This window comes from Arvicanthis niloticus, chromosome 11, assembly GCF_011762505.2.
Source record: "Arvicanthis niloticus isolate mArvNil1 chromosome 11, mArvNil1.pat.X, whole genome shotgun sequence".
NCBI classification, from domain to species: Eukaryota; Metazoa; Chordata; class Mammalia; order Rodentia; family Muridae; genus Arvicanthis; species Arvicanthis niloticus.
In genome coordinates this window covers 58,822,875-58,836,592 of record NC_047668.1, presented here as the reverse complement: position 1 = coordinate 58,836,592, position 13,718 = coordinate 58,822,875, and the positions used below count along the sequence as shown (strand labels likewise).

At 44.0% G+C, this 13,718-nt stretch overlaps 1 protein-coding gene across 1 annotated transcript in view; it reads right to left on the bottom strand.

The window, feature by feature from the left end:
* The window catches only part of Alk (ALK receptor tyrosine kinase), a 698,959-nt gene that overhangs the window by 48,848 nt on the left and 636,393 nt on the right, over positions 1–13,718 (bottom strand). The window contains exon 12 of the mRNA XM_034514490.2: positions 3,558–3,720. Coding sequence (XP_034370381.1) covers positions 3,558–3,720 — 163 coding nt within the window. The remainder of the gene's footprint in view (positions 1–3,557; positions 3,721–13,718) is intronic.

The window sequence follows — 13,718 nt, the reverse complement described above, 5'->3', positions numbered from 1 at the left end:
CATTGTACCAGGCATCAAGCAGCAGTCAGATATCACCAAGCGAACACCGAACTCTAGGAGAGATGGATTTTGCAAATCAAAGAATTCCACTCTTTGTCTTTCTAAAGTCCTCTGGAATATCCTGTGTACTTAATAATTACTCAGGAAGAAAACGTCCTTCAGAAGAGGGGGGATGTTCCCTATGTGGAACACTGTCATATATCAGGTGTGTGTATGTGTGTGTGTGCATACAAGAGAAAGCAAGGACATGCTCAAGTGTGTCTCTATTACTGGGGCTTCTTCAGGGATGTAGAGTTTGAGGAATCTCCTTCTGTTCCCCTCCTTTCACCTTCCTCTTCCTTTTCTCCCCTTCTCTCCTCTCTCACGCCCTCCTTCCCTTCCTGGCTTTTCATCCCGGAGATTGAACCTATGGACTCACACATACTAGACTTGAGAACACTTGAATGTGACCTAAAAAGCAAACCATTAACTTTCTATTTAGGATACTAACTTAGTATAACCAGTAGCCATAATTATCAAAGCTCCGAGTATCATCTAGGGTCAGGAAAGAGATGAGGGACAGGGAGATGTGTTAGAGCCAAGCTCTAGTGTCCAACAGCAACAAAACCAAAAACTCAACCTTCCTTTCTTTTCTGTTTTGATTTTCTCATTTTTATCTTGTTAGATCATAACATTCTCTGTACTAACATGAACATTTCAAAGTGAAGTGCATATGTCTCTGGGAAGTCCAGCACCAATCAAGGCTGAGGCTGGGGATTGTCTCCCAAGGCAAGTGAAAAGAGCTCTCCCATCTCAGCTGCTTCATCAGCACGGTGTGCTAAGACCGTGTGCTTCATATAGATCAGAACCTCACTGGCATCAGATAGGCTGTGATTAATAATAAATAGGCAAATGAATTTATTATTATTTAATGTGTAGTTCATCTGGCTGGTCTGTTAAGGCCCACACTGCCCAGCTTGTGGGCAACTGTGTCCCTCCGGAGCTGCTGCTCTGGTCAGCTGGTCAGGGTCTAGCAAGAGAGAGAGAGTGGGGATGAAGGGGAAGAGTCTCGAAGAATGGAGACAAGACAGAGGTTCTGATCAAGTCTCAAGTCTCCTTTATTGTCTTGTTCATTGAAGGGAAGTCTGGGGTATTTATATGTTTTGCCACGTGCCTTGCAAGTGTGGATACCGCATGTGCCCTACAGGCATGTATAGCGTGGATAGCACATGCACCGTGCGCCTTGTAGGAATGGATATCACGTGCGCCTTACAGGCGTGTATAGCATGGATAGCACGTGCACTGCATGCCTTGCAGGCGTGCATACTACATGCACCTTGCAGCTGGGGGCACTAAACAGCAAAACAAGGTATGTGGGATAAACAAGATGTTTATCAGAGTGTGCTCAGCTGTTGTAGGCTGTTGAAAACAAGTCTCTTGTCAGGGTATATGGTTCGAGAGGCTGCAAAGATGATAGCTGCTTTCTGCTACGACTAGGCTCCCAACACTGGTCAAAATTTCCATAACTTCAGGCAAGTCCGAAGAAGTCAGGACAGTCATCAGACAGAAGAGTGGGACCACATGAATGTGAGACCTATTTCATCTTAGAAACCCTGCTGGCGACGACTCCCATTTCTCCAGCTGATTCTCTGCCCAAAGCCCCTAACACTCATGGGCACCATGATGAGCATCTGTAGGTATCAGCACGGCCTATCTCTCTCATACAAGGAGGAAATGAAATATGAGGTCAGGGTTCCATAGCCTGTGCGCATCTGGAAGCGAGCATCACTCGATGTCTGAGGCAGGGGGAGTGAAGCCTAAAAGAACAAGGCATGTCTTGAAGGTAGCCTTTGTGGGAGAGACAAGTGGGTTTTGGTGTGGCTTTGGACTCAATCTGGGCTAAAAGCATCTCTGAGTCTTTTGGTTTTTTTTTTTTTTTTTTGTTTTTTTTGTTTTGTTTTGTTTTGTTTTTGCTTGTGAAGGTTCTTGATAACAGCCATAGCAATACCATTTGCCTCGTACTAAAGGCATGAGACACACGTGCTAGGTCCTCAACTAGCTTTATCCCCTTCTCCTTAGGAGTTATTTTCTCCTTGCCCTGTCATGCATAGAGGTTCTGCTGGGAGGTCTGTTTATTTGGTGTGGCAAAGAAGGATATCAAGACTCTTTGGGACATTTATGGATGGCAGGCAGAGATGGAACTTTCTCAAAGCCTTGCCTAGAATAATCCTTAAAAAGAACCTAGGACTTTCTCTGGAGCACATATTGTTTTTCTTTTTCAGGGACGGGGCTACCACAAGACATGCTAAGGGAACACAGGGCAACTTGAAAAGCATTTCCTTGGGATGGGAGGTGATGCCCTGAGAGCCACAGGGGCATCTATATCAGCCCTGCATAATGCTGATGTTCTTCTTAGCACAGTTGAGCATTGCTGGGTGGAAGGAGCTTCAAACAGGCCATATTTACTCTCAGGTGTCTGAGGTTGGGAGATGCTTCTGCACTGTGACTGTCAGGGAGGCTCTTGTAGCTCTGAGGCTGTTTTCTCATTTCTAAAATGAGGCCTCCAGGACTTGCCTCTATCAGAGTCTACCGGAGGACATACAGGTGTATCTCAGACCAGGGATTGGTGCAACCCAGTGGTCCTCACAGGACGTAGCAGCACACCTGGGAACTTGGTAAAATTCACTCTTTAGCACCTACTCAAGAGCACCCACCTACAGGGTAGACCCTTGAAATCTGGCTAGTAACCAGCTCTGCTCTCTCACTGTTGGCTTTGCTTGCTTGGTACCATGGATTCCAGGTGGCATCATTGAGTTGGTCTACTCTTGCCTGGTGTTGCTCTGGTGGAAAGTTATGAGATGGAGATGGGGGAGAAGGCAAACTTCAGAGGGTGGCTTGCTTTCCATGAAAACAGGGAAGGGCCAGGAAAGGATAAAGACATTAGCTTTTGGGCTGGGGCGATGGCTCAATTGGTAAAGTGTTTGCCATGCAAGAACAGGGACGTGCATTTGGATTCCCAGCTCCGACATAAAAAAACCAAGCTTAGCAGCATCGCCCTGGAACCATGGCACTGTGGGAGTGGAAACGGGCAGATCCCTGGAACGCTAAGATCATAGAACCCACACTTGCTATCCAGCCAGCCAGCCAACCAGCCAGCCAGCCAGCCAACCTAGCCAATCAGTGAGCACGAGGCTCTATGGGAGTGTGGAAAACTCTGTCTTAAAAATAAAATGGAGAGCATTCTCTGGATCTCTCATCAAGTCCAGCATGGTACTGAACGAACTTCAGATGCACAGGAACATGTAGTCTCCACCCACCACTGATCCACATGTGCCTCACAAACCAATCAAACTTGATACTTCCATCAAGAGCCTCCTATGTCCGCCCTAATTGTAATTAGCGATAATTCTGAAGCTAGCTCATCTGTTTACCATCTCCACTAACGGTCTGTGAGTTTCTTTGAAGGCAAAAGACATCTTTGTTGCCACTGTTCATCCCTGGCCATGCAACCTGGGACATGTGCCCACCAGGTGGGACTACAGTCTTCTTCGAGAGAGCTATTTTGCCACTATACATACCTGTAGGTGTCAGTAGCTGGCACTTTCCAAATCTGGATGCCCCTCAAGGGCCCTTCACTTCCCACCACCACGCTCAAGTTGGTGTTCTGGTAGGCGTTGTTACACTGTGCCTGTGTGGGGCCATGAGGTCCGCTGGCCCCACATGTGGTGAACAGCCAGTGAACTGTGACACAAAAGGAGAGGCAGTCAGTTACATACCCTGGATCTCCCTCTTCCCTGGGCTGTCTCCAAAGTGTCTGCTCCATGGCTTGAGGCATACATTCAAAGAAGGCTCCAAGATCATGGGAAGAAAATAACAACCAGCTATTCCAACTGGATACTTTTGTAAACAGCCTGGTATGGGTCAGAACCTGGGTCATGTACCATGGAAGAGATAAAAACTGAGAGGATTTAGATCAAGAGGGGTGCAACCAACTACAACACAGTACAGCGAGGGGCAAGCCATAGGAAGATAAAGCTAGCACCATGCTCTTAGAGAGGGAGTGATGACCGTGTTCAGGACCAACAGGCAAAGGCAGTGATTGAATACTTTTCTGATCTCTCACTCTGTCTAGCAGGGTGCTGAGCAAAACCCAGAAGTTTAAGCTTTGATACTGTGGCAGCTTCTAACCTGTTCCCAAAGATTTGCACATAAAAGGACCCTGTAGTGGTGAGAGGCTAGAAGGAGAAAACCAGACACAGAATTGGTCCTATGACCCCACTCTTGGCTCTGAGACCCAGCAAGCAGGAATAAGAAGCCTCAAGTTCTCTGGACATGGCTTTATCTGAGAGATGCTTTCTTGGTAACAGGCCCTCAATGGAGCAGACTGAAGCCTGCTCATCCCAGTCAAGCTGGGTTTGCAAATGAGTGGCTTGCAAGTTCTTTCTTCAATCCATAGTGTCAAAAATGAAAGGAGGAGGAGGAGGAGGAGGAGGAGGAGGAGGAGGAGGAGGAGGAGGAGGAAGAGGAGGAGGAGGAAGAAGAGGAGGAGGAGGAGGAGGAGGAGGAAGAGGAGGAAGAAGAGGAGGAGGAGGAGGAGGAGGAAGAGGAGGAGGAGGAGGAGGAAGAGGAGGAGGAAGAGGAGGATGAAGAGGAGGAGGAAGAGGAGGAGGAGGAGGAGGAGGAGGAGGAGGAGGAGGAGAAGGAGGAGAAGGAGGAGAAGCAGTCAAACTTGTCAATCTTTTAATGCATTTGTATGTGCATATGTGCACTTGTGTGAGTGTATTTGTAGAGGGCAGAGGAAAACCTCTAGTGTCATCCTTAGGATCATCACCCAGCTCCTTTGACATAGGGTCTCTCATCAGCCTGGCACTTCTCAGTTAGGTTAGACTGGCTAGCCAGCAGGCCCTAAGATCTTGTCTCTGCCTATCCCCTGCTGGAATTACAAGGGTATGCCTGGCTTTTTAATGCGGTTTTTAGAGGTTGAATTCAGGTCCCTCTGCACAAGGGAAGCAGTTTTCTGACTGAGCCATCTCTAGTTACAAAGTTGTCAAACTTTCTTCCTTTTCCCAGGCTCCCCATTATTCCCTACTGTGTGTGGTCTGCCCTTGTCTAGTGTCCTTATGTAGCTTTCTAGGGACATCACAGGAACACAACTCAAACCCTACCTGCCACCTCATCTTCCAGTACTGGGACATTTCCTTTCAAACGTCCTCTCTTTCAGCAAGGCTGGACCTTGGGGATTTGTCAGATCTCTTGGCCTCAAATCTAACACTCTATAACTCATAAAAGCTTTAAGAACTGCATTCTTGATAAATAAGCTTCTACTTAAAATAAATCTCATTTTCAGATGGCCCAAATTATTTCTCCTTTTAAAGAGAGATTGAGTCAAATTCTGTGCACAGCCAATGATGGGAAATTAATTTGAGAGTGTGTAACACTGCCACTAAAACATTCAAGAGGAAAAAAAATTGAAGACTTTGAGCTAATTTGATGATGAAAATGTAAGAACCTAATTTGACAGTCAGAGGGAGGTCACCTTGGCAAGGGTGAGAAACTGAATTCTTCTTGATTTACTTTTGTAATAGTATCCAGGCCTTAAGGTCTGACTTTCCAGTGGGATTCTAATACACACATCTAAATGGAAAGGTTGACTTCCATGTAGTTTCTGAAGGTCACTTCAAGGTTTAGGAAGTAAGGCACATATTGACTGATGGTTAGCTTTCTGATCAAATCTACTAATTCAAAGGATTTTGTGGAAGGTTCTGTTTGTGTCTGTTTGAGACAGGGTCTCCTTGTATGACTCAGGCTGGTACACATTCAGAGCAATTATTCTGCCCCAGTACTAAGGGAATGAGCATGCCTCACCATGTCCTACTTACAAAGGTATTTTTGCAAAATTTGCTTGGCTAGTTATCCCTTTACCTGGAGTGAGAAAGACTAAAGGTGGCTTTGGCAACTTCAAGACACCTGGCTTTGGGGGACTCTTCATCGACCATGGATCACGAGACCTTGATCTAGTTTCTTCATCCATGGAAAAGGTTTGTTGGCATGATAAGAATAGCAGGGTGTAGTAAGGTCATTGCAGAGTCCCAAACTCTATGCATATGAACTGTATCAATAGATCCTGCCTGTGTCTAAGACTGATATTGTCATCGACAAGAGGAAACTTATTCAGGAGAGTTTCTATGATTATAGATCCTTATTGCAGGACTTTTCCTGCCTATTGTAGTTGCACTGGAGATCAGTGATTGGGTAGTAGAAGAGGTGGGTGTGGCAAAGAGTTGGAAGAATTGGGGAAGGAGAGGAGGAGGAGAAGAAGCAACATGGAGGAAGACGTATGGGTCTAGAGCGGTCTTGAATAATTAAACATATCAAAAGGTTAGATATTGGGTAACAATTCTAATTGTGAGGGCATATAATGTATTGAGCATTTGCTAATATCTATAAATCCATTGGATAATCTTTAAGCTTTAAGAGTCTTCATGCTACTGGGTACCTCGAGCATGGCAGATATTGTCTGGGGCTTAGCTGAGCACTATAAGGGTGGCAGAGTTGAACCAGGGGCTATGCTTAGAGCCATGGTCTCCACAGAGCTGAATGATGGAGGCAACAGCCATATTAAGGTGTCATGGGTCTCAGGGCTGGCGGTCATGGCTAGCGTGGCTAGCCGCTAGTGTGAGAACTTAGAGTTGGAACATGGCTGCAGCTAGAAGCAGGCCTGTGCCGCATATCTAAAATCTTCTGCAACAAATCCCATGCCCACAGCACCTGAGAACTTAAACTCAATGAGCTGAGCATGAGGCCGGGCAGAGAAGAAAAGACAAAACTAAAAAATGGTTGGAAGCCATACCTCCCCATTCTGGGAAACTGGCATAGCCCATTCTGCAGACAGCCTGTATCTACAGCAAACAGCTTAGATTTGCAGAAGACACTCCACCTGGCAGCTGGAACTAACATCTGTACCTTGTTTGAGCATCTAACCTTGAGTAGAACCCCTTTAATTTTAGTCTGTGTTAGCTACAGGATTGAGTGGTTCTGAGGGGGTTCTGAGGTACTTCCAGGGAAGTTGGTCATCTACTTTTTTGCCAGCTGGAACTCTGATGAGGCAGGATGAGGACTATAGGCTCTAGATTCAGATGGGCCACACTTTCTCATTCTGAATTTTGTTCCTGACTAGCTCTAATACCTGAATTAGAACAAAGCATCTTAGGTGAAGGCCAAGACCCCATATGAGATCATGAAGCTGAACATGTGGGTCATGAGTGATGTGGCAACAGTAAGTCTATGAAGGTACAGTGACCAGACATTCATTCAAAGTCAAATACTTAATGAGTCTGAGATATTTCGGGCAGTGTTCACTAGTGTTGTATCCTGTGACTTCACTCCCGTCTTACTTTTACACACACACACACACACACACACACACACACACACACACCATGCCAACCAATGCTGCACTCATCTGGGACTATTGTATGTTGATGAGTTGCAGCACCTTTATTACACATACAGAATTTCCTCCTCTTATAAAGGAGAAGAGTTTAATTATCATAAACAAAGACCTTTACTAGTTTTCTGCCAACATCCTTCAGCATGTAAATATGACATGGATATATCCTAAGACTCTCTTGTATCTAGACAAACAGACATATCTCTCATTAGTATGCAAATTTGCTTTTTCTTTTGTAATTGGTAAACTTTTATGTACATCAAAGAATTGTTTTGAAATAAGTTTCTTTGTGACTTATCAGTAAATGCTTGATATTTTATACCATATGTATGTATATATGTATATATGTACACACACACAACACACACACACACACACACACACATATACCTGGGGTCAAGTCACAATTTCTCAGGCTAAAGGGGATTGCAAAATGGACAAAGGTTAAGGAGCCCTGGTTTAGGTTATATGACCTATCTGAGACTTGCCTTTTCTAATTGAACAAATGGAGATTCTACTACTTATTGATCAGTTTTCCTATGAAAACTGAAAGATGAACTCAAGCCAAGTGTTTGGCATAGCATGTAATATCAGAGAGATACATGAAGACAGTTTAAAACACGTGGTACTTTCACGTGGTTCCTCACTGTGGGGCTCTGACACCCCATCCTCAGGATTTATATCCCATTCCATGAAGCGGAGACTCCAGGGCTATTTCTCAGCAGAGGCTTCAGTATTTTTCCAAACTCGGTGGACATATATTAGTCTCAGGTGGTTTTCACAGACAGAATTTTGGTTTTATTTTCAGCAATTTCTGATGGAAAGGTCCAGAGAGGAAACTCTTTCTAAAGTGGATTCCATGGGAATTGAGGATTTGCCATCCCAGGTCAGACTCGTGATTCATCCAGTCAAAATTCTACTGCTCCCAGCAGCCTCTGGAACATGATGGTGGTCCCTGTTCTTGCAGATAGCCCTGACCCCTGTAAATCTGCCTAACTCTGCTTGGAACCGATTTATGTTTCCTAACACCACCACCTCTTGGGATACGGACTTTCTGAGTTTACTGCCTATTGTGCATGGCCTATCTTGCTCCTCTCTGTCTGTGTTTGTCTTGTTCAGTTTCATGGCATTGGTTCTCTTTATTACTTCTGGGCATCATATAGACATTCTCAAATGTTCCATTAAGGTGGGGCATTCATTGGTTCCTAAACCACCTGATGACCAAGGCTTTGGGGATTTAGATTCAGTTGATACTATTTCAAGTCAGGAGGCAATCCTTGTATAAAAACATAGCTAATGGACTCTGACACTCAGCTAGATGTATTTGTCCAGTCTAGCTCATCATTCTGATGTAGAAAGAACATTAATGGATCTTGTGAGCTCAGGTAGGCCCCTTAGGAGACTTTTGAAATGAGGGATGGTAGAGCAGGATAGGCATGGTCTCTAGGCCAAGATAGGTTAGGACCACAAGGGCAGGCAGATAGTAGGACCAGTCCAGCAGTGTCACTAGAGTAAAAGGCACTGGCCATGGCCTTGTATAAACTAAGAAGACTGGTTCAAGACTTAAAGGGCAAGGGAATTAGCCACAGTGGCTTTGTGTAACAGAAATAAGGCAAGCTTTGACCCTTAGGTAGAAAGTATTTATTTCCTTTGGAGTATGTGCATGTGAGATCCAAACTTTAGCTACCTGAGAGGCAGACCCACCCACAAAAGGTTCAGAAACCTTTCAGTGTGCATTATGCATGTAACACAGTGCACACTTTCTCAGTGTGTACTGTGCATGTACCACGATGCATGCTCTCTCAGGGAGCTAGGCACTCTGCTTTCATACACAAACTCAATGCCATTGAACTTGTGGAAACTTTGTATGCTAAAGTATTCCCTTTAGGAATCAGGAGATTTTCCCGGCTGTAGTCTATATACTTTTAGTTCCAGCACTTGGGAGGCAGACACAGGAGGCTCTTTGAGTTTAAGGCTGACCTGGTCTACAGAATGAGTTCCAGAACAGCCAGGGCTACACAGAGAAATCCTGTCTTGAACCCCCAACCAACAAACCAAACCAAACCAAACCAAACCAAACCAAACCAAACCAAACCAAACAAACAAGAATCAGGAAATTCACGTTCAGAGAGGCTAAGTAGCCTACCAAGTAAGTAGGTAATCAGTCAAGACAGGACCTCAGGGATGTTCTCCTATGGCAACTTTAAGGATCAAAAAGGAGCTGGGGGTGGGGACTGGGCAATAGTTCAGACAGTAAAGTGTTTGCCACACGAGCTGGAAGGCATGAGCTTGATCCTTAGTACCCATTTAAAAAGCCAGACTATCCTAGTACTGCTGGGTGTCAGGGTTGGGGGTCGGGGAACAACAAGTGGATATTTGGGGCTCGTTGGCTGTGGGAAGCGGCTCCACTCTCGCCATTAAAAGGTGGCACTAGGCATAGGCATTGCTTGAGAGAAAAGACAACTCCATATATGGAGTTGTAGGTGTGGTTACCCAATCACCCCACCTCGCATCATTGAGAATGGCCAATCACCAGTGACTTCGTGGCAGCTGCTGATAGGATTAAGGCAATGCTTATAAGGGGATGCATGGAGGGGGGGGGAAGGGGGGGAAAGAAGGGAGAGAAGAAGCTTGATGTACAGCTGTACAGGGATAGCTGAATAAACCTTATTCCGCTGGTTGAATGCGGGTAGCGACAGTTGGCCTGACAGCCTAGCCATATCAATGAGTTCCAGATTCAACAGGTATGGTGGCATGCTCTTATAATTCCCCTGCTGGGGAAGAAGGGATGGGGATGGCCTGGGTTCTCACAGGCCAGTCAGATGGACCTAAAAATGTTGAGCCCCATGAGCCAGTGAGAGACTTTGCCTCAAAAAATAAGGTAGATGGCACCCAAGGAAACAAAACCCAAGGTTAACTTCTGGTCTCACACATATGTGTACCCACATACAAGAAATGTGTGACACGTGAGCGCGTGACTGCATGAGCTCTCTCTGTCTCTCTCTCTCTCTCTGTCTCTCTGTCTCTCTGTCTCTCTCTGTCTCTCTCTGTCTCTCTCTGTCTCTGTCTGTCTCTCTCTCTCTCTCTCTCTCACACACACACACACACACACACACACACACACACACACACACACACACACAGGGATCACCAGGAATGCCTGCCTATCTCCCAGTACCTGCAATTAGAACATTTCCACGCAGTTTAGTGGTTTCTTCTTAGGCACTGAACCTGAGCTGCAGTTCCGGATGGAACAGCCTGGAGTTTCATCAAAGTTGCTCAGGCCCATGAGGGGACAGGTGAGATCTAGTCAGGGAATCATTGTGATTGGACTGTCCATCCCAGAAAGTCTCACAGTGATCACAGCAGTGCCTTTGTCTAGGAGAGAGTGTGGGCTTTATTGAGTCATGGGAATCAGGCAGAGAAAGCAGGTGGCTGGGACCAGGGATCTTGCCCCAGGGGTGCCCTAGGGATCAAGGTAGTGTCAAAAAGGAAATCTGCTAACTGGCTGTTTAGTTATAGAGCAGAAGAGCAAACGGTGAAGGCCTACACCACATGCATTTGACCACAACCCGAGCGTCTGCTGAGATGATTAAGGTCCCAGCGAGACCAGGAGGAAGGCAGACTGAAGTCCAGATGCCAATCTGAGACTCCCCATATTTCTTCCCTTAAGAACTTATATTGGTTCCCAAGGCTCTGGGAGGCTTTAAGGGGATCAAATGGCCCCTGGAGAAGAGCTTTCGTGAGGTTAAAGGAGATAGAAAGGTCACCTCTCCCTTCTCTTAAAAATAATAATAAAAAAATCTGCGTTTTATTAAAAGTCTTTTATGGGAGAAAAAAGAGCCCATATTTATCTTGTTGTTATACATACTACACACTGGAAACGCGGTTTAGTACTCATTCACATTTAGATTGTACAAAGAACTCACAAACGTGAAAATACTGATTGGTTTATAGACAGCTGAGTAAAGAAAAATCCATTAAGCGCTGGGTTTCATTTTAAGTATATTGCACAGCCCTTCAAGAAGAAACAAATCAATTAGTAATATGCGGCACAATGTTTAAAAAATAGGCTAGACAGTGATTGCTCTGGTTTTATTGCTGTTGCTAAGCCATCTCAGCTGCTCAATTCAGTGCAAAGAAATAAAGCGGGATACAAAGGAGAATAAGTTCTCAGCTATCTCTATGAATCACAGCAATGAGGATGTGCCTCAGGTTCAAGGCCTGTGTGTGTCGTACCAGAGAAAAGCACTCACCATCTCACGTGGACCATTGGCACCCATTTTGATTGGGAACCATGGAATTGAATTTTAGCCATAACCATTGACTGAGCTCAACTCCGCAGGAGCTGTGCATAGTGAACAATTTTCATGGCCTCCTGCATCCCATTAAATAAATATCAGACCAAAATCTGATTAGTCACCCTTCTGTAAAATGTATATGACACCATTCCTTATGGAAAGTAGGGAGAATGACCTTTGCTTTGGTATTTATGGTAAAATCCACTTGTTCCCTAGATAGGATGAAATGAAACTAATGTAGATACTTTTAATCATTCCTGTGTTAAAATAACTCTACTGCCTGTCTCAACTCTGGTTAATCTGATACAGTGATGATGACAACTGTCAAGAACAACCATGGAACCATGGAACTAGATCCCTGGCATCTTCCTATATATTATTAGAGAAATAGCTTTGGTTTTTTTTCTTTTTAATTCCTGGCTTATTCCTCTGTTGAGCTGCAAGGGCTAAAAAGAAAGGCCTACTCAGTTATGTAGCTACTTGGGAATTAAACTCATTCCTTGTTTAATGGCACAACATGAGATCCTGCAACAATGATAAAAAAGTTAAGCCTTTTAATTTTAAAATAAATCACAAAGGAAAATACACAAATCAAGTGTATATATACTTGACAGGTTATTATAAAGCAAATACTACTGCCCAGATCAAGAAATAAAACTTGGGCCAGTGACTTCATGGCCTCTCCAGTGTCTACTTCCTTCCTCTTACAAGGGATCAGATCCTGGATTACATTATAATTACTTCTTTGAAGTTCTCAGTGGTTTCCCCCGCCAAGTGTGTGTTATCCTTAGATAGTATTCTCCAGCCTCATCCATTAACTATGTTTTTGTGGCACTGAAGACTGAGCCCCGAGCTTTGCATATGTCAGGCAAGCACTCATCAGTGAGTTATGTTCCTAGCTCCCTGTCCTATTTCTCTTTTTATTTTGGAACAAGGTTTCACTAAATTGTTCAGGTTGGCTTTGAATCTGTGGTTACTCCTGATTTCCCAAGTTACTCCTGGTTTCCCAAGTTGCTGGGTGTATATGTATCTCACACACATATATGTATATAGATATGTTTCTTTAAATCTATAGGATTTTCCTTTAACTTTTCTTTTGCTTGATTTTATCTTTTGAGGAATAGAGACCATTTACTTTAGGGCTTTTTGCAGAGTCGAAATTTTGTGGTATGTTCTCATGATTCTGTCAGCACAGTGCTCTGTCTCAGAAGCTTGCCAGCTACATCTCTTTGCTTAACTTTGGGTGACGCCTTTCATTAGGCACCAAATGCCTGATCATTGCTCTGTCACTTTTAATATTGGCTCTTCTTAAAGCTCAATGTTTAGAAGCATTTACTAGAAACTGCAAACCAATGTTGTCTTTATTATATCTTTGTCTCACTATTTGGAGTATATTTGTGATGAGTTGCTGTTCTTTATGTGAAACATGGTTACTCAGCGATAGAACAGGAGTTAAGAAAGGCAGTATTATTCAACTCTTTCTCCTTGTTTCTAATATGAAATTGCTTTCATGTTATCTGAAGTTGATCAATTAAATATTTGCATATTATTATGGATCTATGAATTTAAATATATTTTTGAGGTTTAATTAATCATAATCAGTATCCTTTGGAAGCTCAAACTGTCATATCTTTGGTCAGTGGGAGTGGCTGGAATCCTTTTAAATGATCCTAGAAGATACCTTTGAGCTATCTTGTGTTAGACATAAACTTGAAAAACTCATCAAGAAACAGGCATAGGCAATGGCTTTCTCAGAAGAACTCCAATATCTCAAGAAATAATGCCAAGGACTGACAAATGGGATTATATGGAAGTAAAACATTTATGCTCAGCAAAGAACCTACACCATGAGAGAACAATATCTGCTCCCTATATTTTTGACAAAGAATTGCTATCTAAAGTACATAAAACAACAACAAAAAACCACCTCAAAAAATAAAACCTCACCACAACAACCCAAACAACCAATACATGAGCAATAAAAGGAA